Source organism: Ambystoma mexicanum, chromosome 4p (genome assembly GCF_040938575.1).
Source record: "Ambystoma mexicanum isolate Mex_15411 chromosome 4p, UKY_AmexF1_1, whole genome shotgun sequence".
Taxonomy (NCBI): Eukaryota; Metazoa; Chordata; class Amphibia; order Caudata; family Ambystomatidae; genus Ambystoma; species Ambystoma mexicanum.
The window spans coordinates 277,577,369-277,598,264 of record NC_090927.1 but is presented as its reverse complement, the minus strand read 5'-3'; the positions used below and the strand labels follow the sequence as shown (position 1 = coordinate 277,598,264).

At 44.0% G+C, this 20,896-nt stretch overlaps 1 protein-coding gene across 1 annotated transcript in view; it reads right to left on the bottom strand.

Moving 5' to 3' along the window:
* Nucleotides 1-3,696: 3,696 nt before the first annotated feature.
* Nucleotides 3,697-20,896, bottom strand: part of LOC138452820 (meprin A subunit alpha-like) — a 142,639-nt gene continuing 125,439 nt past the window's right edge. Inside the window, exons 8-9 of the mRNA XM_069605161.1 lie at nucleotides 8,430-8,603; nucleotides 3,697-4,433 (exon numbers count right to left, since the gene is read on the bottom strand). Coding sequence (XP_069461262.1) covers nucleotides 3,697-4,433; nucleotides 8,430-8,603 — 911 coding nt within the window. The remainder of the gene's footprint in view (nucleotides 4,434-8,429; nucleotides 8,604-20,896) is intronic.

The following is a 20,896-nucleotide window of genomic DNA, read 5'->3' as shown; positions in this document are numbered from 1 at the left end:
GACCTCTCTCTGAGTCCTGTAATTGATACCTTATGTTAAAGGTAATTCAGCTTTGAATTTTGGCTCTACGGCTTTGCTACCTTTTTCTGATCTTGGCTGGGATGAAACTGAAAGCAGTTGATAGTGCTGCTTCTTGAATGAAGCAAATACACTCAAATACAGCTAATAAAAAGGGATTTTGCAGCATTCCCAGTTGTAATATCCAACATTCAATCTGTATTCATTGTGGAAGGAAACCCATTAAAGGCCCTACAGAGAAAATGCCTTCTGAACAGACATCTCACAGTTGTATATCCGGTTTTCCCTACGGATGATATCTATCTGCGGATTTGATCTGTGTTCAGCTACAATAGAATTGCCTTTGTGAGCCTTTAAAGGCAATATTAAGGGAAATTAACGGAATGGGGCTAACTACTCTGCGGTATGCCCAGTTCTCTAAAGATTGACCAGTTCCAAAGAAGAGAATGTACTAACTCATCCTCTTGTTGGGTGCCAGGAAACCATGCACCCTTTTCACAAATGGCATTAGAATGTGTGCATCGCACCTTAAACATCCCCTGCCACTATCAATACGAGCACAGTGCACTGGCCCAGAATGTCTATACTTGGTCACAAAATGGCATCCATAAGGCATATCATGGCAATTCATGAGCATGAGCTGCCTGTCGCAAACCTGCAGTGGCATAAACTGGCAGGACCAGTGCATAAACTAGCAGTGTCAAGGTATATCATTGCACTTCATGCACATATGATGGCAGTGCCAAATGAAGACAGTTTTGAGTATGATCCGATTCGAAGGCACATTATGGGCATATAGCAAGATTAATGAAGCATGTGATGGCCTTCACTGAACAGAAGCAGGCAGCAAGTTGGCATAAAATGGCTGAACATAGACATGTAGGTTCTTGGCCATAAAATGGTCATACTTGCAAATATGAAGCCATTTCATAAGAATATATTGAAAGTTCAGGGTCACTTTCTGTCAGTAAATGGACATGAGTTGGGAGTGGCAGTTCCAAAGGCATATGATGCCTGTATCTAAATATATACGGCCTTCAACTGTGAGCCTTGTTAAGTGACTGCATGTGTTTCACATTGTGTGTACTGTGTGTACTTTACATGTGCTCTAAACCCACGCTAGAATTATTCTGCAACACATGTGTACATAAGCAATACAATGGGCCTCATTACGACCCTGGTGTTAAGGGTTTAGCACCATGGTTTAGCGCCGGGGTCGTAATGAGGCCGATGGGCCTCATTACGACCCCGGCGCTAAACCATGGTGCTATTAGCACAATGGTCCAGGCCGGGGTCCGCCATGGTGAATGGCGGAATTACCGCCCCATTCCAAGGTTGGCAGGGCGGTAATTCCCCATTCACCATGGGCCCTTCCCCATTCCCATTTTTGCCCCATAGGGCTCAATGGGAATGGGGAAGGCGCTAAGTACGGTGCCGCAAATTGCGGCACCGTACTTAGCACCAAGGTCCCTTTGCGGCACCCTACTTTAACGCCTGCTAAAAGCATGTGTTATGGTCGGGTCCCGCAAAGGGAACTCGTAATGAGGCGTTAAGGGTTTAACGGCGCCGACACCTTTTACGGCACCGTTAAACCCTTAACGCCAGGGTCGTAATGAGGCCCATAGACTTGTGCATGATTTAATCACTGACTAGTAATGTCATTCCTGATACCAACAGTGCTGTCATAAAGATAAGGGCATCAGCTATGTCAATGACGATGTCAATTGGGATGTAATGTGTGTGGTCGCATGGAAGAGGGGCGTGCGTTTAAGGTTGTTTTATAAACCATGTAGAGGACGGTTGTTCTGCCAGTCAGGCCACCCTAAGTACCATTCTTTGGTTCAGTAGGCGAGATCCCTCTATAATACATAGTCGGGCATACTGAGACTATAGGTATGGTTAAACTGGACTTTGAAGAAGAAGAGCACTTTTTGAGCTACTTAGAACTTTGCCATTGTTAGACAAATCTTCACAAACATATCCTAGAAAGTAAAGACTCGACTCAGAATTTATTTTGAGGCATCATCAAGGGAGGGCAAGGGTTTGTTCTAGAATGTACTGGTTCCCTTTCATTCCCCTTAGACTAAAGTTTGCACTCACCTACGGCCTAAAGCACTAGACGTAGTAATGGCAACCTTTTGAGAGAAGTGGGTGACTGGTACTGAAAGAGTGCTTTCACAAATTAGGCACAAATTCGTACAGTGATTAATTTTAAATCTGCCCAAAAGTCACCAAAAGCTACCAGTGATATCCGACTTTGCTTGGAAAGACCCACATACCACTATTAGGGCATTGTATTGCCCATCTCAGTCTGGGCATGAAGACCCTCATCTATCTATCTATCTACCTATCTATCTATCTATCTATCTATCTATATTTGTTTTGTATAGCGCTACATCACCCAAGGGCCTCAGAGCACTCACAATGACGCACAGAACAAGAAAACATAGAAGGCTGTGAACGGGCAGGTTGACTGGGAACCAGTAACTGAGTGGGGATTATTCTGTGCTGTCATCGAACAGCCAGGTCTTAAGCTGTTTTTTAAAGATGCTGATAGATCCACCATTTTTTAAAGGCAGTGGCAGTGAGTTCCAGACCATGGGAGCCCAGAAGCTGAAATTAATACTGCCAACTCTTTTTAGGAGTTGACGAGGTTGAAATAAATCCTGGTTATTGTTGGATCGGAGATTTCTCCTAAAATGTGCTTTCTTTATTTTATCAAAAAGATAGTTTGGTGCAGTACCAGATAGGCACTTAAAGACTATTACAGCACTTTTAAATGTAATTCTTTGACCAACTGGGAGCCAATAAAGATTCCTCCTCTCAGCCGAAATTTTCGAATGTCTGCTTAAACCATTTACTGCTCTAATGCCTCTATTTTGGATGGTTTGCATTTTTTTTAAAATTCGATTTAGAGCCCATTAAGAAACTATTACAGAAATCAAGGTTGTAGTTAACAATGGCACCAGCTATTATGGCAAGATTGGGCTTGGATATATCGGGGTGAATTTGCCAGAGAAGATTGGAGAAAAAGGCGCACGTGGATTTGAGATAGGAGGCATGCCTTTTGAAGGATAGATGAGAATCCATAAAGACGCCAAGCGTTTTTACATGATCAGAGACCATAATATTGCTGTTATTGATTTTAAAGCTTTGATATTTTTCTTCTAGCTTTATTAGTCTCTGCGGGGTGCCGATTATCATTAGCTCGGTTTTGGCCTCATTGAGAGCTAACGAGTTAGATGCCATCCAGGTTTGTATGGCGGAGAAAACCTCTCTTACTCTATGTGCATCTTGCTCATAGTCTCCTGATAGGGTGAACACCAACTGGGTGTCATCGGCGTAGTTAGTAAACCTGACACCCATAGTTCGTAACATGTTGCATAATAATTTTGAGAAGATATTAAACAGTAGCGGCGACAGGCAGGAGCCCTGTGGAAATCCACATAGCAGTGGAATTATTAAGGATGAGAAGTTCCCCTTCATGACAGCTGCAGATCTGGGTCCTAAGAAGGATTTGATCCAGTCTGCTGCGGACTGGGAACATCTGCCAACTGTTATGAGTCTTTCAGTGAGAAGTTTGTGGTTGATCAAGTCAAATGCAGAGGAAAGATCTAGCAAGAGGAGCAGTGCAGGATTTCCTTTTTTCGATGATGGACACAATATTATTTTGGAGATCTAGGAGGGCTGTCTCGGTGCCATAATTGTGTTGCTTTCTATGAGTTTTTGGTATTGTTCGTATGCAATCTTGTCTATGATCTTTAGTAAGAATGGTACATTGGTGATGGGTCTAAAATTGCCGGGTATTGAGGGATCGAGATTGTCTTTCTTTAGGAGAGGTGTAATCCATGCTTCCTTGATATTATTTGGAACGTAGGATTCATCAAAAGATTGGTTCACAAAGTGCGTGACCCAAGGGGCCAGAGTATCAGCAAAATCTTTAAAGAGCTTTGCTGGAAAAGCATCTCCCTTACAGGAAGAGGGTTTCGGTTTATGTATAGTACCAAGGACCTCCGGTTCTGATACCCTTTCAAAAAAGAAGACTTCTGAGGGAATTTTATCACATTGAACCATCCGCTCTGGTGTTGGGATATTATTAGTCAGAGATTGTAGTTGTTCTTTGATGGCCTGTTGGTGTTTTTCAGTTTTACTATTAAATCTGTTATGAATGGCTTGACACCAGGCATTACTTTCTTGTGTCTGATTAATGACTAAGGGTTTTTTTAGTTCTTGCAGGATAGAAAAGATTTCTTTGGTGTGAGATTTACCATGATGGATTCTATCATTAAAATGTTTGGCTTTGGCATGAAGAATTATTTCTTTGTAGCATTTTACAGTCTGCTTATAGCACGTCAAGTTTTCTATGGATGGGGCTTCCCTCCAGAGTCTTTCTGCTGTATGTTTTGTTTGTCTGGCTATTAGAATATTCTATAAAAAAACATTTGTTCTGGTTTGTGGATTTGTTGGGTTTAGCTAGTTTAAGGGGTGCGAGCGTGTCAAATACAGAATTATTAGCTGACCTGAATAATTGGGAAAACTCATAAAGGGAGTAGTGTTTCTGTAATGAGGGAAAGAATGGATCTACTAGCTCCTTTAAAAGCGGCGTGTGTCATGTTTTTTTGATTACGCCATGTCTTCAGGGATTTGTTCTTGTTAGGCATAGGAATTTCTGGTGCTTTAGTCCGACACTCAAAATTAATTAGGTAATGATCGGACCAGATACTTTGCATAACCGCTGAGATATTTATTTGCAGATGGACCCAGAACAGCAGGGGGAAATTTAATTATTTCCTGAAAAAGAGCAATTCTGGTTGGGTGCTAGGTAAATAATTGAAAAGGTGCAGATAATACTTCATTTACCCAGACTCTAGAAATTATATCTAATTGGAGTTCCCCAACAGCATTAATAAACATAGCTCCAAATCCCATTTTCATCAAAGTATAATTTAAAAAAGTCCAATTCACTCTGTCAAAAGCCTTTTCGGCATCTAGAAAAATCAGCAGAGTTTCTTCAGTTTCTGAGTCTGAATATCTAAAAGCATTCTAATATTGTCGTAACCATATTGTTGCTTCATGAACCCGACCTGCGTTTTATCAATTAGCCCCCCATATATTTGTCCCTTCTATTCGTTAAAGTATTTGTGAGAATCTTCACATCCACATTGAGTAGTGATATAAGGCGATAATTACAACATTTAGATGCATCTCGTCCTGTTTTGGGATCACTGTGACAATAGCCTCTTTCATTGAAGGGCACAAAATTCCTTCCACCAGAAAACGATTATATAGAACACATAGCTCTGGTGCTAAGTGAACATCAAAAGATTTATAAAATTCAATCAGTAATCCGTCTATACCTGGAGATTTCCCGGCCTTTAGTTCACTAATTGCGAATAAGATTTCAGAAACCACAATCGGGGCATCTAGGAATTGTCTACCTTCCTCAGGTAGACAAGGAATATTAATTCTTTCAAAGAAAGCAGCCAAATCATGTTCACTTAGGCCAAAGTTATCGGCGTACAATGTGGCATAAAAAAAGTGAAAACAGTCACCTATTTATGCTGGAATCATCTTTAAACCCAGGCCAGTAACAGGTAGAATTTCATCATGAATCCCTTATCAACGTGAAATGTCAGAATTAGCATAGTGCCCCCAATAACACAGTGAGACCCTTACTAATAATATAACCAATCAGAGTTAATCTAATAGCATCCTCCCCCACCCGATAACAAACACAAAGACACCACAAACACATATATAACAGTATTAATTGAAAATAATCCACCAAGGTTGGATCCAATTAAAGACCTATTATGTACATTATGAAATATGTTCCAAACTATACTCCCAGAAATCTCTGCCCTCCTTCTAAGAGTTTTGTTCTATCCTTCCTACCTCCAGCATTGATAGTTGTATGTAATTAGCTCATTTAACAACATCATTTTCCCAAAACGAATGTAACTAATTCATTTAAAACGCAAGTTTAATATGATGTCAAAATAATTGAAGTCTCCCAAATACCTGCAAAATCCAATCAGTAATAATGTATAAAAACATCTTTGGGTTACTTAATGACCTGTCAAGGCTAGGCCAGGCCAGAGTGTACATTTATTATCTAAAACTCAAAATCCTGTATACTCACTACTTACCCTACTTAAACATCCACTCTGTGCAATTTACATTTAGTCATGATCAACTAGACAACTTGACAATAGTATAATAGCCTAATAACGCAATTCCCCATAATAAATTATAAAGGCAAATTACCTGTCATTATCTGATAACACTCTCAATGCGCTCTGCCTGTTCCCGAACCCTTCTCTACCTGTGCCTATCTTATTACCCTAGCTCCAATTTTGTCATCCTGGACATTTCAATAAGATAGAATGTATTAGACATGTTATACATTATAACATTGGTACGCATTGTATTTTAAGAAGACCGTATGTTGCAACATGTGGTGAACCACGTAACAGTCTTGTTAGCAAATGAGTATTGACAATTCATCACTAATGTCATAATTGACAGTAGGTTCATTCCTCCTGCTCCCTCAAATTGCACAACTACATGTTAGATTTTACATTCAAATTCCTGCAAACTATACATGTTACGGCTGTCATTACATTTTACTAGTCTATGAAACACTTATGTATCATAACACAATGTACACCAATCTCCTCAAATGAAGAATGATTAGGAGCATCAAACCTTTCAAGTTCAGTACTAATCCCCCTTGCCAGCCACCTTAGTTGCAAATCTAGTAAATATATATTTATATATATACACACATTCTTACAGCAAATGCCCTAATAGTGATAGAATACTCATGTCAGGGGTGTATTCCTCCCTTCAGGTGAGTCAAGGGGTGGTGTTTTGAATGGTACAAAGGGGGGTATATCCAGTGTATCCATGACACCTTATGTGAATTCAGGTGCAGTGAAAAGAGAACTTCCTGTCAAACAGGGTCACTTTAAATTTGCATATCAAGGTGCCCTCTGAAAAAAGTGGGGGACTCCTGAAAAATGTGGGTGGACTCCGTCCCATCCGCGTATGTCCTCAACCTGAGCCCTGCATACCACTCATTAGGGCACAGATTGCTCTAATCAGTTCAAGGACGTTGTCGTGTTAAAAAATAAGGTCTCAAATGTGAAGTGGATGGCCTCGATTTGAGACCTTATTTTTTAACACGACAACGTCCTTGTTTGACATGTTTGTTTTACAGTGTCCAACATATTTCTTTGGCAAATTTGGTGAACTTACAGAGGTCAAAGGTTAAAGAGGGCAATCTAGTCTAATGTTCCTGTGTAAAGTGCCTGAAACCATAAAAAAAGATTAAAAAACATTTCAACAAACGAAGGCAGTACAGAAAATAATAAATTAAATGTTCACAATACAATTATGAAAACCACAAGTTATTTATTATATACAAATTACGGCATGCCATTTATTAAAGCATATTAATTTCTGCACAATACGTTCCTTTTTTCTACATGCTTGATTTTACAAAATAAAGGAATCGCCCATGGATTTCCATAAGCTGTGATGGCCCTCTACCTTACTATGGCCCTCATTACGACCCTGGCGGATTTTTTCCGCCATCGACGGACTTTTCGGCCATGGCGTAAAGTCCGTTTACGCCATGGCGGATGGCGGACTTACCGCCCCATTCCGAGGTTGGCGGGGCGGTAAGTCCCCATTGACCCATTTACCCTTCCCCATTCCCATTTCGGCCCCATAGGGCTCAATGGGAGTGGGGAAGGCGTTAATTACGCCACCGTACATTACGGTGGCGTAATTAACACCAAGGTCCCATAGCGCCATGGATTTTTACGCCCGCAAAAAGCGGGCGGAAAAGTGACCATGGCGCTTTGGGAACTCGTAGTTGGCGGTAAGGGGTCGGCGCAGCTAACGCTGGCGTAAACCCCTTACCGCCAGGGTCGTAATGAGGGCCTATGTCTGTTGATCATCTGATTTTGATATCGTGCCCAAAGCAGGTCCATATACCCTATAAACACTGTGCAGCAATGGATGCTCTTACCCCACTTATTGATGCACTGAATGTGTTTAGCGTTGGGAAGATGGCAGGCTGAGCTGACCCTGCTGGGAGGCAGGCTGCACAGAGATCTCAGCAACGGGTTCGTATCTCACTGGCATATCTTACGGGAGCTTCTTGTTGATCCTTAATTTTTTGTTTACTGTGGGTACTTTATTCCATATATTAGAAACTAGATCTAAATGCATTATTGACCTCAGCTGAAGGGTAACCATGTTGCTGTAACCCTAGTGCAATAATCTATTTAAAACTCAAACTCAAAACCAGAGGTGGGGAGGGATATTGATTGATGCAGTCAATCATGTAGCAAACAGACTTCATAGGATTGTGAATGCGTCTGCTGACACTAATACCATACCTTCAAAATTTGAGAAAATGAAGAAATCATCATTTTTCAGAAAGCTCTTCCTCTGCATTTCACTGTGCGACACAAAAGTGACCCATCCAACATCTGGGCCCCTGGAACAGTTGCAGGAAAGATCAAAAGACCCTGTAGTTGAAGGCTTGTCCCACAGGAATGTATCATTTCTTCCTGTTTACACAAAAACAAGAAAATAAAGGTGTTTTTTAAATGTTTACAGACATGTTTACAGGAACATGGAGTCATAATTAAAATAAAATAGAAATATCAGAGCATACATTTTTTACGTTTTTAATTTGCTACTCAAGATCATCTATCTAGGGGCCTCATTACGAAAACGGCGGTAGCCATGGAGCTATTAGCTCCATGGCTGGCACCGTTCCGGGCTCCATTACCGGGTTCCTGCAATGGGGACTTACCGGGTTACTCCGAGATTGGAGGACCCGGTAAGTCCTCCATGCAGGAACCCTTCCCCATTCCCATCGAGCCCCTATAGGGCTCGATGGGAATGGTGAACGAGGTAATAACGGGCAGATTACATTTGGCCCGTTATTGCCTCCCTCTTCCCCTTGCGGGACCCGGAAAGCACGCCTGGTTCTACCAGGCATGCGATCCGGGTCCCGCTATGGGAAGCTTGTAATCAGCGCTCCCGGATTGAAGGGGGCCGGTGCTGTCCCGGCCCCCTTCAATCCGGGAGCGCCAGGGTCATAATGAGGCCCTATGAATAGTAACCAGAGAAAGGCCCTCATTAAGAGTTTGGTGGTATCCTGCTGGTAAACTCCAAAGGGATACCACCAAACAGAATTACCGTTCCCGCCACTTGATATGCCAGAATGACTAGCAGATTACAAGTAGCAGGGATAATGGTACATCCCCATTCCATGGATTCCCTCTGGACTCCATGGAGGGATTGCCTGTATTACCGGCACTGGCAATTCCAGTGCCGGTAATACAAGCTGTTTTTGTCAGTGGTGTGCTTGACTTTCTTCTAGCTCTTCACTGGCGGTAACTCAGGCACCCCACCGGCAAACTTGTACTCTGCTGGGCTGGAAACGTGCCAGTAATTGGAATTACCTGCATGTTAATACTGGACCGGCAGGGTTGTAATGAGGCCCAAAGTGCATCACCTTAGATGGTGAGAAAAAGGTTATCCAGACTCGGTCACAGTGCAGCATTACCTTGGCACCACATGCGTGCAAGATCTTTGCAAAGCATGCCGTGTCAAGATATCATTCTGTAGCACAGCATTCCCAGTGTCCACAATCTGCTTCTACTGGAGATGAATCTTCTCCGTGATGGATCCACTTTCCAGGGGCAACTAACCCATATAGGGTGATGACACACAAAACCGCCTCCCATTACTGAGAAGCAAAAAGCCAGGCCAAAGAAAATAAGCACCTGAGGGATGACATCTTATCTTATCTCATCCAAACTGTTAAAGCGCAGCGTACGCCCAAAGGCATCATGGCGCTGAAGCTACAGAGGTAAAGCCGACAGAGGCTAGAAAAGGAAGGTTTGCAAAGCCTGACGGAAGCAGAGATGGTCTTCGATGCTATGTAGAAGGGGCGGAAGAAGATTCCAAGCCTTAGCAGCCGCCACCAAAAGGAATGACCACCCAACCCCGCAAGTCAAGCCCTAGGAGGCTGAATAATATTCAGCGATTGCGAATGAAGAGGCCTGACAGGAATTTAGATGCAGAACTTCACTTGAAGGAATTCAGCTCCAGTTTTATGCAAAGCTTTGTGAACCAGACCGAGAGATTTGTATATAATGCGCTGCTCAACAGGGAGCCAATGGATCTGGTGCAGAAACAGAGTCATGTGGACACGAAATGGTGGATGGAGAACTGCTCTCGCTGCCATGTTCTGCAGCAGCCGAAGGGGCGAAGCAAATTCTGTGGGATAGCAAGATATAAAGCGTTACAGTAATCAATATTACTGATGACTAGGGAGGAAACAACCAGAGAGTGGAATTTCAAAGTGATGCACGGAAGTACTTTTTGAAGGGTCCAAAATTTGAAGTGCACCTTCTGCCAGACAAGAGAGACCTGCTCGGCCATATAAATGGAGGCTGATATTTTGACCCCCAGGTCCTTCACTGAGGAGACTGGAGGGGGAAATGGGCCAAGACTCTTGGGCCACAAATCAGGGGTCCAGAACAGCAATGGCGATGTGGTGCCCACCACCAACACCTCTGTTTTCTCCCCATTCAATTTAAGTCTATTTGCGGCCATCCAATCACCAACTGCTTTCAAACAGTTCCTCAACTGACCTGCCGTCTCAGGATCAGTTAGATCCAGCCGCATGATAATTTGCGTATATCGTCGGCGTAGGAGTAACACAAAAAAACAAAGGCGTGAATTATGCCTAGGAGAGGCTAATTGTACAGATTGAATAAAGTGGGAGATAATGAGGACCCCTGGGGAACTCCACACAACAGAGGAATCGGGTGGGAGAAAAAAGGGGAAAGAAACACAGATTGGAAGCACCCCGCCAAAAAAGATGAGAACCAACCAAGAACTTGAGAACTTGGCCAGAAAGGCCTGCTGAGGAAAGCCGGCCAATCAGGGTAGGGTGGTCAATGGAGTCAAAAGTCGCTGACAGATTAAGCTAAATCAGGGCCCCCAGCCCACCCAGATCAACCAGGCGAGTTAGGTCATCCAAAACACAGACCAATACAGACTCCTTACCCTGACCGGGGTGAAAGCATGACTGATACGGGTCAAAGATATTTGATGACTCCATGAAGTAACTAAGAAGAGGGGCGACCAAGGACTCAAGCAACTTCATGAGACAGGGAAGCAAAGAAATTTGGTGAAAATTGGACAGAACAGCAGAGTCCAACCCAGGCTTTTCCAGCAACGGAATGGCCAGAGCATGCTTGAGATATTCAGGGATAACCCCAGAGGAAAAAGAGCCATTAACGGCCTTTGTGAGCCATGGAACCATGTATTCGGAGATGTTCTTTAGAAAAGAAAGCAGAATATTGGCATTGGGTGAGGATGATTTCAGACTGTTGAGGGCTGCCAGGATCTCCTTGTCAGAGAACACTGGGAAGAAGGACCAGACACCGGCAGAGTTGGGTGGGCTGAGATGAGGCTCAGACTGCACCTCAGGGAAGCGGGACACGCCAATAGCTTAGCGAATGGCGACTATCTTCTCGTCAAAGAAAGAGGACAGAAAGTCCAACAATTCCTGAGAGGGTGGAACAGCAGACTGGGGCTTAGCCTGAACAGTTAACGACTGGACAACTGCGACAAGAGCTCTAGGTTGGTTAATGGCCTCTTCAATTTTGGCACTAAAGTGTGCTTGCTTAGCAGCCAGGATGCCTTTTTGATATTTGAAGGTGGCCAGACGATATAGAACTTGTTCAGAGGGGGAATAATCTGACCTCCATTTTCTTTCCACCTGCCTACGATGGAGTCTGAGATTCTTGAATTCGGCAGTAAACCAAGGCTCAGAACGACGGCCCTTCAGAGGGCCACGCTTACTTGGGGAAAGGGTATCTGCCACTGAAATAAATGTCTGAGAAATAGTTGTAAGTGTGCACAGAGGGGCACTACTACATTCCTTAAGGAGCAGAGAAGTAAGATCAGGGGGAAACCGAGTGCCAGCCACGCTTTAAGGTAAACTGCGGGAACGAGGAGGAAGTGAAACAATCGCCATCAGGGAGCACGGGATCACCTGTGATCAGACCAGATAATGGGAAATGCAGGAAAGACAGATAGCACTGCAGGTGGGGCATATATGAGGTCCAAGGTATTGCCCAGTTGATGAGTAGAACCAGTGATCAACTGGGACAGACCCAAGTCAGACATAGAGGCCATAAATTGTTTAGCTAAGCGACAGTTGTCTTTGTTAGTGGGGAGATTAAAATCACAAACTATCACCTAATTAGCGTATTTTATGTGTAGCATATCAGCAAGCCCTGGGAATTAATTACAGAATTTGCAATCATAGCCCGCGGTGCGAAATAGCAGAAGCACATATAGAGTGTTGGCAGCTGACACAGGAATGCGAATCAAGATTCCATCCATATTTAGAGCATGATCAAATTGAATAGAAAGAACTTTAAAATAGCTGCAACCCCACCACCAGAGCGAGGAGGGCTGCAGTCAGAGCCCAGCAGCTTGTAGTTGGGGGGAGAGTTTGAATGGCAATGGGTTCAGAGTTGGGGCCCAGCCAAGTTTCAGAAATGAAAACAAAGTCGGGAAGATGATCTTCCACCAGATCTTCACAATTCTGACTGTGCGCTGTCAAAGAACGTGCATTCAACAGGAAACTATTCAAAGTGTTATTCCTGTTGCTAATCAAAGTAGCCTCATGAGGGGGCATACTATTGAAGTTCATAGGAGGAATGGTAGCCTCTGGGCCAGAGCAAGAACTTCATGCCGCGGGAACCTGAATACATTAGGGGGAGAGTCATCACAAGGCAGCAGCCACGGCCCAGCCTGGGAACGGACAGGCACAGACGGGCTTGTCTTAAGCGCCCGACTGCACGGGCGTTCTCTCCGGAACATTTATGCCGGAGAGAGAGAAGAACACGGCGTGCGGACGCCAGTATAGAGATAGAAAGGGAACTGACTGTGAGAATAAGCGGAGTGGATTCCTAACAGAAATTAGTCAGTAACAGTGTAGCAACACTGAAATAAGGATTCAATAAAAACACATGCTAAAAGTGCAGTAGTGCAGAGTGAAACAATGCAGTAGGTATACAAAATAAATTTGAACGAGTGGCTTTAAATGGAAGTCCAGCTATGGACAACCTCACCTCTCGCATTACTACTGTAACGGCTTTTACAGTGTAGGGAGATGTGGATTCCCTACACAATGGGGTTTTTCTTCCCCTGCCTTGCATGGTCCATTGGGGATACAGGCTGGGGAACAGCAGGACTAAATGTACGTAGGGGGCGTTCCTGCATCTCCCCTTCCTTTGCCGGGCCAGTAGCTGCCGGATGATGGTGACTTTACCACGCATATAAAGCAACCAGGAAGCTCTCCCGTCTTTCTGATTCCTGTTTGCATGTTGCACGGTAGCTGGAGGACCATCGTAGCAGCATGAGGCTGAAGGAACATCTAGAGTCAATGTCTGCAAGTACAAAAACACATATAAATGTAATGTATGCATGCAAAGGTTTGTCTGGGTGTTCATGTGAATGCAGTGTATGTTGTAGGGGTGCGTGTGTGTGTATGTTGAATGGGTTCATGTGTCAATCACATAGTGTCATGAGGAGACAAAGGGCAGTGTATATGTCTAGGAAAATGAGCACAGGATCACACAGTTAGTAAATACACAACATGCACTCAAGAACCAAGATAAACACACGCTAACACCGAGGATGTGCAACAAAAAGTGATTTAAATATCTGAAAAGGAATGTGGGGCAATCACTTAGAAGGGTGTCTAAAGGATGAAGAGTTCACTGCAAAAAAGGAGCAAAGTCGAAGAACTATAGCACACCAAAACATTTGTTTGCACAGGAACAGGAACAGGAAAGCAGTGGGTTATACCGGCTGCAAAAGCCAGAAAGTGAATCCAGGAAGCAGTAAATACTAATAATCACACTAAATTCGAAATCCATGGGATCCATGAGCAAAAACAGGATCTAGTGTGATGAATTGCCATCTGGCGAGTGTAGGAAAGCCCTGGCTTTTTTTATTTTTCATAAATAATTAAATGATTCAGGTAATTCCATTTCTGAAAGGGTAGTCTGCTGATCAGCTTCCTCTTTCATAAGCTCCACGCCAAAAGCATAGTTTGTATCTGTGCTAAAAATTCTTTCAGGTTTTCAAAGTTACCATGCTAGACAAAGAGAAATGAATGGCGAAAAAGTATTGTCATTGTTCCAAATGTTCAGGGATTCAAATTCTTCAGCAAATAAATTTGTAAGGCTCGAGGCAAAATCTGCCCTCATCGATGTGTCTTTAATCTGTTTGAAACACACCCCTTTAAAGATAAAATAGTTGTGTTGAAGGGCAATGTTGGCCAGATCAATGATACAGGAGGCAGGCACTTCATGTGGTAATGGGCTCTCAAGTTCAAATTCTTCGTAAGTACTTTTCTAGTTGCTTCCTGGGGAATATTCATATTAAGAGACCCAATGTCGAAAGATATTAACCATTCATTGTGGGCATCAAATAGAACTCATTCCACCAAATTGATGACATCCCTCAAATCGTGGACATAAAAAGGTCCTAAAACTGTTAATGGTTTTGTCATGTCGCAGATGTGACATGCAAAACCTCACCACATCGTTATGTGGCTTGGCCCGCGTTGGGGTCACATCCCACGGGTGGCGTTGGGGCTGAGGAGGCGGGCAGCGGGGAGAGGGGCAGTTCCTGTTGTAAGGGTGAATAAAGAAGACATATGAAAGCACCTCTCCGATTACTGTGTCTTTATCACGGTCACGCCTGTGACTTCCAGTGTGGGTGCACGGGCAGGGTGTCAGGCAGTCCCCATCTACCCTGGCCCTCACAGGTTTGATGAAGGAGTCAACAAATGTAGACACCGGCTCCAAAATCGAGCCACACATCGAACCAATGGGTCAGTCGACGAACGATTTGGGCACTTTCAGTAAAAAAGAAAAAACAGAATGCAAGGCTGTTTTAAATTGAAGTATGTCCGTTATTTGTAGTTAAGCCACCATCCTAAATAACTCCTATGTGTAAATGTAGCTATAAGATCGCTAATCTCTTCAGTAGGGTATTTATTAAGCAATATATAGTGATCAGGATTGGACAGTTGTCTCGTGGCTTCTGCTTCATATTTCTCAGGGTTTTGCACTACGATTCCCCCTCCCTTGTCAGCCAGTTTAATACTAATTGAAGTGTCTTGTTTCATTTTCTTGAGTGCTTCAGATTCACCTTTGTTCAAGTTAGATTCAATGCGATGTTTGGAACTTAATTTCTCTAATTCTTTGAAGATAACCGACTCAAACGTCAATAATTCATTTGGCATGTCCTTGGTAGGGGGAAGAAAAGCAGATTTATTCTGAAATTCTTTGATGAAATCACTGTTCAGATTCCTCAAAAATGGACATTCCACAGCTCCTAAATACAGTGTGCCTGCACACACTTTGTGAGAGGTTGGGTCTCCCACATGGCGCTAAGGTTAGGAAGACTGAACTGCTAAAAAACCTCAGAACATTGTTAGGTGATGGAGGAATTTCATTTGTGTGGGAAACTCACAAAACTTCCAGTGGAGAAGGAGGTATTTCATGTGGTGGCACCCAAGGACAGCCTGGGTGCCACAAGCCCAAGGACATAGTCCAACCATCAGAGGTGAGGAGTAAACCTTTTGAGGCATTTACACATCAGCCCTTAGAGTCATGCTTGGGTGGGATGCAGGTAGCAAAACTGACACAAATCAGGCACATCCAATTTGGACGCATGTGAGAATACCCTCAAAAGTGTGAGATGGAGTTACACTAGCATTTAGGGGACATGAGTGACAGCAACCATGTGTAGCCAGAGAAGCCTGCAGGCTGGAACATGAGCTCTGAACTCCACAAAAAGGCTAAGGCATAGGCACCCAAATCAGAGGATGCTGATTATGATAAACACATGGAGGGAAGAGACTGAGGTTCTGACCCTCCATCTAAGAAAGGTACCCAAAACTCCAAAGGGAAATCCCAGACATGTGGTAGGTCAACCTGCACCAGAAAGCAGGTTGATTCAGTGTGGAGATTTGACACATAAGGTGGGGGGATCTTGCCTGCCAGGGAAAACCCAAACAGGTTTTTGTGACTGATGGTCCCCTTGATGAGGAGCCACAGTCAGTGTGGGCATTTTAACATATTAATTATTTTTCCATTTATAAAGCGCCGTAGCCCACGGGACGCAGGGAAAGAAAGAAGAGACAGGAGAAAATGGGGCATCAAATTGGAGGGATAGATCACTCGGAAATAATCGTTTTCAACCCTTTCCTAAATTTCAGTAGATTGTTTTCAGGGCGCAAGTCTTTAGGGAGTTTGTTGCATAGAGTAGCAGATTGAATGGTACAAATCAGCCTATGTCTCTAACGCCCTTAATCCTACGAACAGATACACAGTCCCCATCACTCAATCTAGTAAGTCTAGATGAGCAATGAACCTTGACACAGTCTTTTAGGTAGCCGGGGGCCTGGCTATACATGCATTTGTGTACACTTGTCAAGGCATTGACGTGAATCTGAGCTTCCACAGGAAGCCAATGCAGGCTCTTTCTGTGGGAAGAGATAGGTTCATGTCTGGGTATGTTTTTGACGAAGCGTACTGCATCATTTTGTAGAACCTGGAAGCACCTAAGGCTGTTTTTGCTAACCCCCATCATCAAGGCATTACAGCAATCAATCTTTGGCATTATTAGAGTACAAACAAGGGTGGCACAGTTGGCTTCCGAGACTTATGGTTTCACCAACCTCAGAAGCCTAAGTACATATCCTAGTGGGCTTTGTTAGCAACATTTTCAATATTAGCATCTGTGCTGAAAGAGGATTCATAGGTGACACCCAGTGTTTTGACCTTGTCAACAGTCTGAATAAGATGGTTCTCGATGGGGAAAAGATCATATTGAGTGTCTAGCTTGTATCTAGCCTGCGATGAGCCAAACAGCATAAACTCGGTTTTGGTGGTGTTTAGGCACATCCCATTATTAGCCATCGACTTCTGAATTGTGGCATGAAGTTTGTTGATAAGCTGCACGTCCTCTGTGTACTTGCCGCTCAACTCGAAGACAAGTTGGGTGACATCTGCATAGTTGGTAAGATGAAGTCCCACTAGGCCAGGCAGAGGCCGAAGGTTCCCTCACTCTGAATTGGAACGATATTGGGTACTTTGATGGAGCCCAGGTTCACACCAAGAATCAGATATTTCTGGACCATGACTCCAGAAATAAGGGAAAGTCTTCCACCTTGACTGGCACTGCTGCCTGTGTTACAGCTATCGATCGAATAGTGAAGGTAGGACAGCACACCCAAAGAAAGACCAATCCTGCAGGTAAGAGTGTTTGATAGTTTGATCGACTGTCCCTTGGAAAACATAGGACTTAGTTGGAGGAGTGAAAGCTCCCTGCACCATGTTGCAGTCAAAAACTGCAGTCCAATAGAACATCTGTTAGGTTAATAGGCTCCCTGGCTCAGAGATAGTTATGGCAGTCACTGGAGCAGTACAGCAGGAAGCGCTTGAGGGCTGCAGCCCTGAGGCTTTCTCAACCACAAAGCAGGTACAGGGCGGAGGTCCTGAATCACTCCAACAAAGGGAACAGGTGCAGAGGGCAAGAACTGGTCTATTCCGCGAACAGAAGGTTTTCTTAGCTTTAGAGTGCGAGAGACAAGTCTCACCGGTAGCTACCATTCCAGGCCTGATGTCCTGAGGCCTCTACTCTTGCAAGAGAGGACTCAGCGTTGACTGAGGTGGCTATGGAGCTAGCACAGGAATCAGTGATCTCAGTGTTGCCTACAGGCATAGAGGAGATACCCAAGATGGAGGGTAGTGAAATTTCAGACCCGAATTCCCGCCAGAGCTGGTGGAGTTGTCTTCTGCTGGAGGTTCAGGTCAGGCTGACTTTTGCCAAAAACATAGGGACTGTTCCACTATGGTGAGTCTGTTGAGGCAGACAGAAGAGCAGGTGCAGGGATGAGTTCCTGAACCACTTTTAAAAGGGAAACAGGAGCAGAACAAAGGCTCTGCCCTTTTCCTAAACCTGGGGCCCATGTAAGGCAGAAGCCCTGGCAGGTTCACAGACAAGCCCTCCATCACATGGAGCCCTCCATCACATTCCCCAGGTCATCCAGCATCAGAGGCACGTGGAGGGCCGTGTTGCCTGAGCCCTCATCCTACAATCACTCAGTGTGAAGTGAGCGTAAGAATAATTCTGCAAATCTTCCTTTTCTTTTCTGTGCCTGAGCCTAAAGTGGCCTATTCATTCCACGTCACAAAGCCGTGATCAAAGACACGTTGCTAAGCAACGTTGCAGACCACATTACCCACAAGCCTTCGCTGGCCAAGCGCAAGCCGGCCCGCTGACACGAAGGCCTGCGGCAAAAAGGCCCTGTTTAGCGCCTGTTAAGCGCAGTGAAGCGCGGCGTGGCTAACTCCCTTCGCCTCTCAGAAACTCACTATTATTGTTGCATTTCTAACCTTTTCCTCAATTCCTTCTGCAAGCCTCAATGAACGCCACAGGGCCTGTAGAGTCCTGTGCCTATTACAATCGGCGGAATAGCCGACGACTGCTACTATCCCAAGCAGCCCTGATTTCCCCTGCTCGCCGCTGAACGACGCAAGGCACCTCATGTATTTGAACCTTAACCCATGAACATGTATCTATCATAGGCTCCTGATGTAAGTACACTATTAACCCTGTAACTTTACTTACTACTGCTCTTCACAACCTGTTCATAACATTGCAGTCAGCTTCATTCCACTGTGCCATAATAGCGTTTGATTATGATTTCTGCCTGTGCCTGCTGATACTCTGCTCGCGTCATCAATATTATTTGTACATCGTTTCAAAACAGGTGGCTCCCTCTCTAACTGCTGCATTTAGCCCTAGGCCACCCACCATTTGAATGTTGCATTCAGCCTTATGCTGCCCACCATTTGAATGTTGCATTTAGTCTTATGCCGCTCACCATTTGTTGCATTTAGCCTTATGCCACCCACCATTTGAATTTTGCATTTAGCCTATGCCGCCCACCATTTGAATGTTGCATTAGCCTTATGCCGCCCACCATTTGAATGTTGCATTCAGCCTTATGCCACCCACCATTTGAATGTTGCATTTAGCCTTATGCCGCTCACCATTTGTTTGTTGCATATTGCCTTATGCCGCTCACCATTTGTTTGTTGCATTTAGCCTTATGCTGCCCACCATTTGAATGTTGCATTTAGCCTTACGCCGCCCACCATTTGAATGTTGCATTTAGCCTTATGCCACCCACCATTTGATTGTTGCATTTAGCCTTATGTCGCCCACCATTTGAATGGTGCATTTAGCCTTAATGCCGCCCGCTATTTGATTGCTGCACTTAGCCTGATCTGCCTAGTTCACTCGCTGCTTAACCTTGCCTCAAACACTATGTACTCCAATTTGTCAACCCAAGCTTATCTGAGTGCCATCATTGCTGCTATCATTTACCTAACAATTCTACCCAACACCACTATCTATGCCCTCCACTCGGCCTTCAGAGAACGTAGGATCTCCTATTATGCCACCTATTCCTAAATCCCCATGTAACACAGCACAGAGAAATCTCAGACTCTGTGCACGATTACCTAAAATATTCGAACACCTCAATAAATACAACATCAACTTAGACCATCTTCGACCTAAAATACATCCCCTAATGGAAACCACCTTACTTCCCAGCTCCAAGCAGTGCTCTAAAAGAAACAAGACTACCGCTAACCCACATACCACCTCTAACTCAAGCCAAATGCCACAATCTGACCTCAAAGGCGCACTGCTAAATGCTAGATCCCTAGTTGCCCATGCCACAGACATATCAGAGATTATCTTGGAAAATTACATTGACTTCATTGCCATCACAGAATCCTGGCTCCATGATGCGGCAGGCCCAGCACTAACTCTAGCAGTCCCTGACAATTATACCATCCTTAGAGCCGACAGATTAGACTCACGTGGTGGTGGAATAGCGATGATCGCTAAACCTAATCTCTCTATGAGAATCACCTAAACACCTAACGTTAAATCCTGCGAGCCACTATCCATTAAACTACCTACCGCCAACTCCCAAACACTAAATATCCATCTCCTTTATAGACCACCAGGCCCGATCAGCACCTTCCACGAAGACATTACTACTATTATCTCTGAGAAACTAAAAAACTCTTCACAAACATTACTACTAAGAGATTTTAATCTAGGATATGATGATATCAATGATCACCAGGCTACCTCTGTAGCTAACATCCTGACAGAATTAGGTTTCACACAGAAAGTGAATACCTCTATACATACCAAAGGGAGAACTCTCGATTGGATTGCCAGTCTATAAAGACTGCCTCTCTGTCCCTAATTTTAAACGCTCCACCATAGGGGGCAACAGCTTCCCAGTGAAAGCAGCTAAACTGTGGAATTCCCTACCCCCAACTCTCAGAATGGACCTGCCTTATCAAAACTTCCAATCCAAGGTTGTCTTATGTTTGAAAATGTAGGCTCAAACACATCCAGCACACATCCAGGTGCTAAATCCTCCATATTCCATCCCTTTGTACATTCTACACCCTCATGTGCTTACCTGTATATATGTATATAAGATTGCTACTAACTGCTGTTACTTTACTCTGTGTATGTATATATTTTTGCTGTTGTAACCAAGTTTCGCATATTAATGTAACTGCTGCGCACTGTTACCTTAGGGTATGATCACGCATTACAAATAAACAAACAAACAAAAAAAACAAAACAACTGCAACCTTTCCATCACATCCATCTCCCCCCAAATATGGACGGACCACCACCTAAT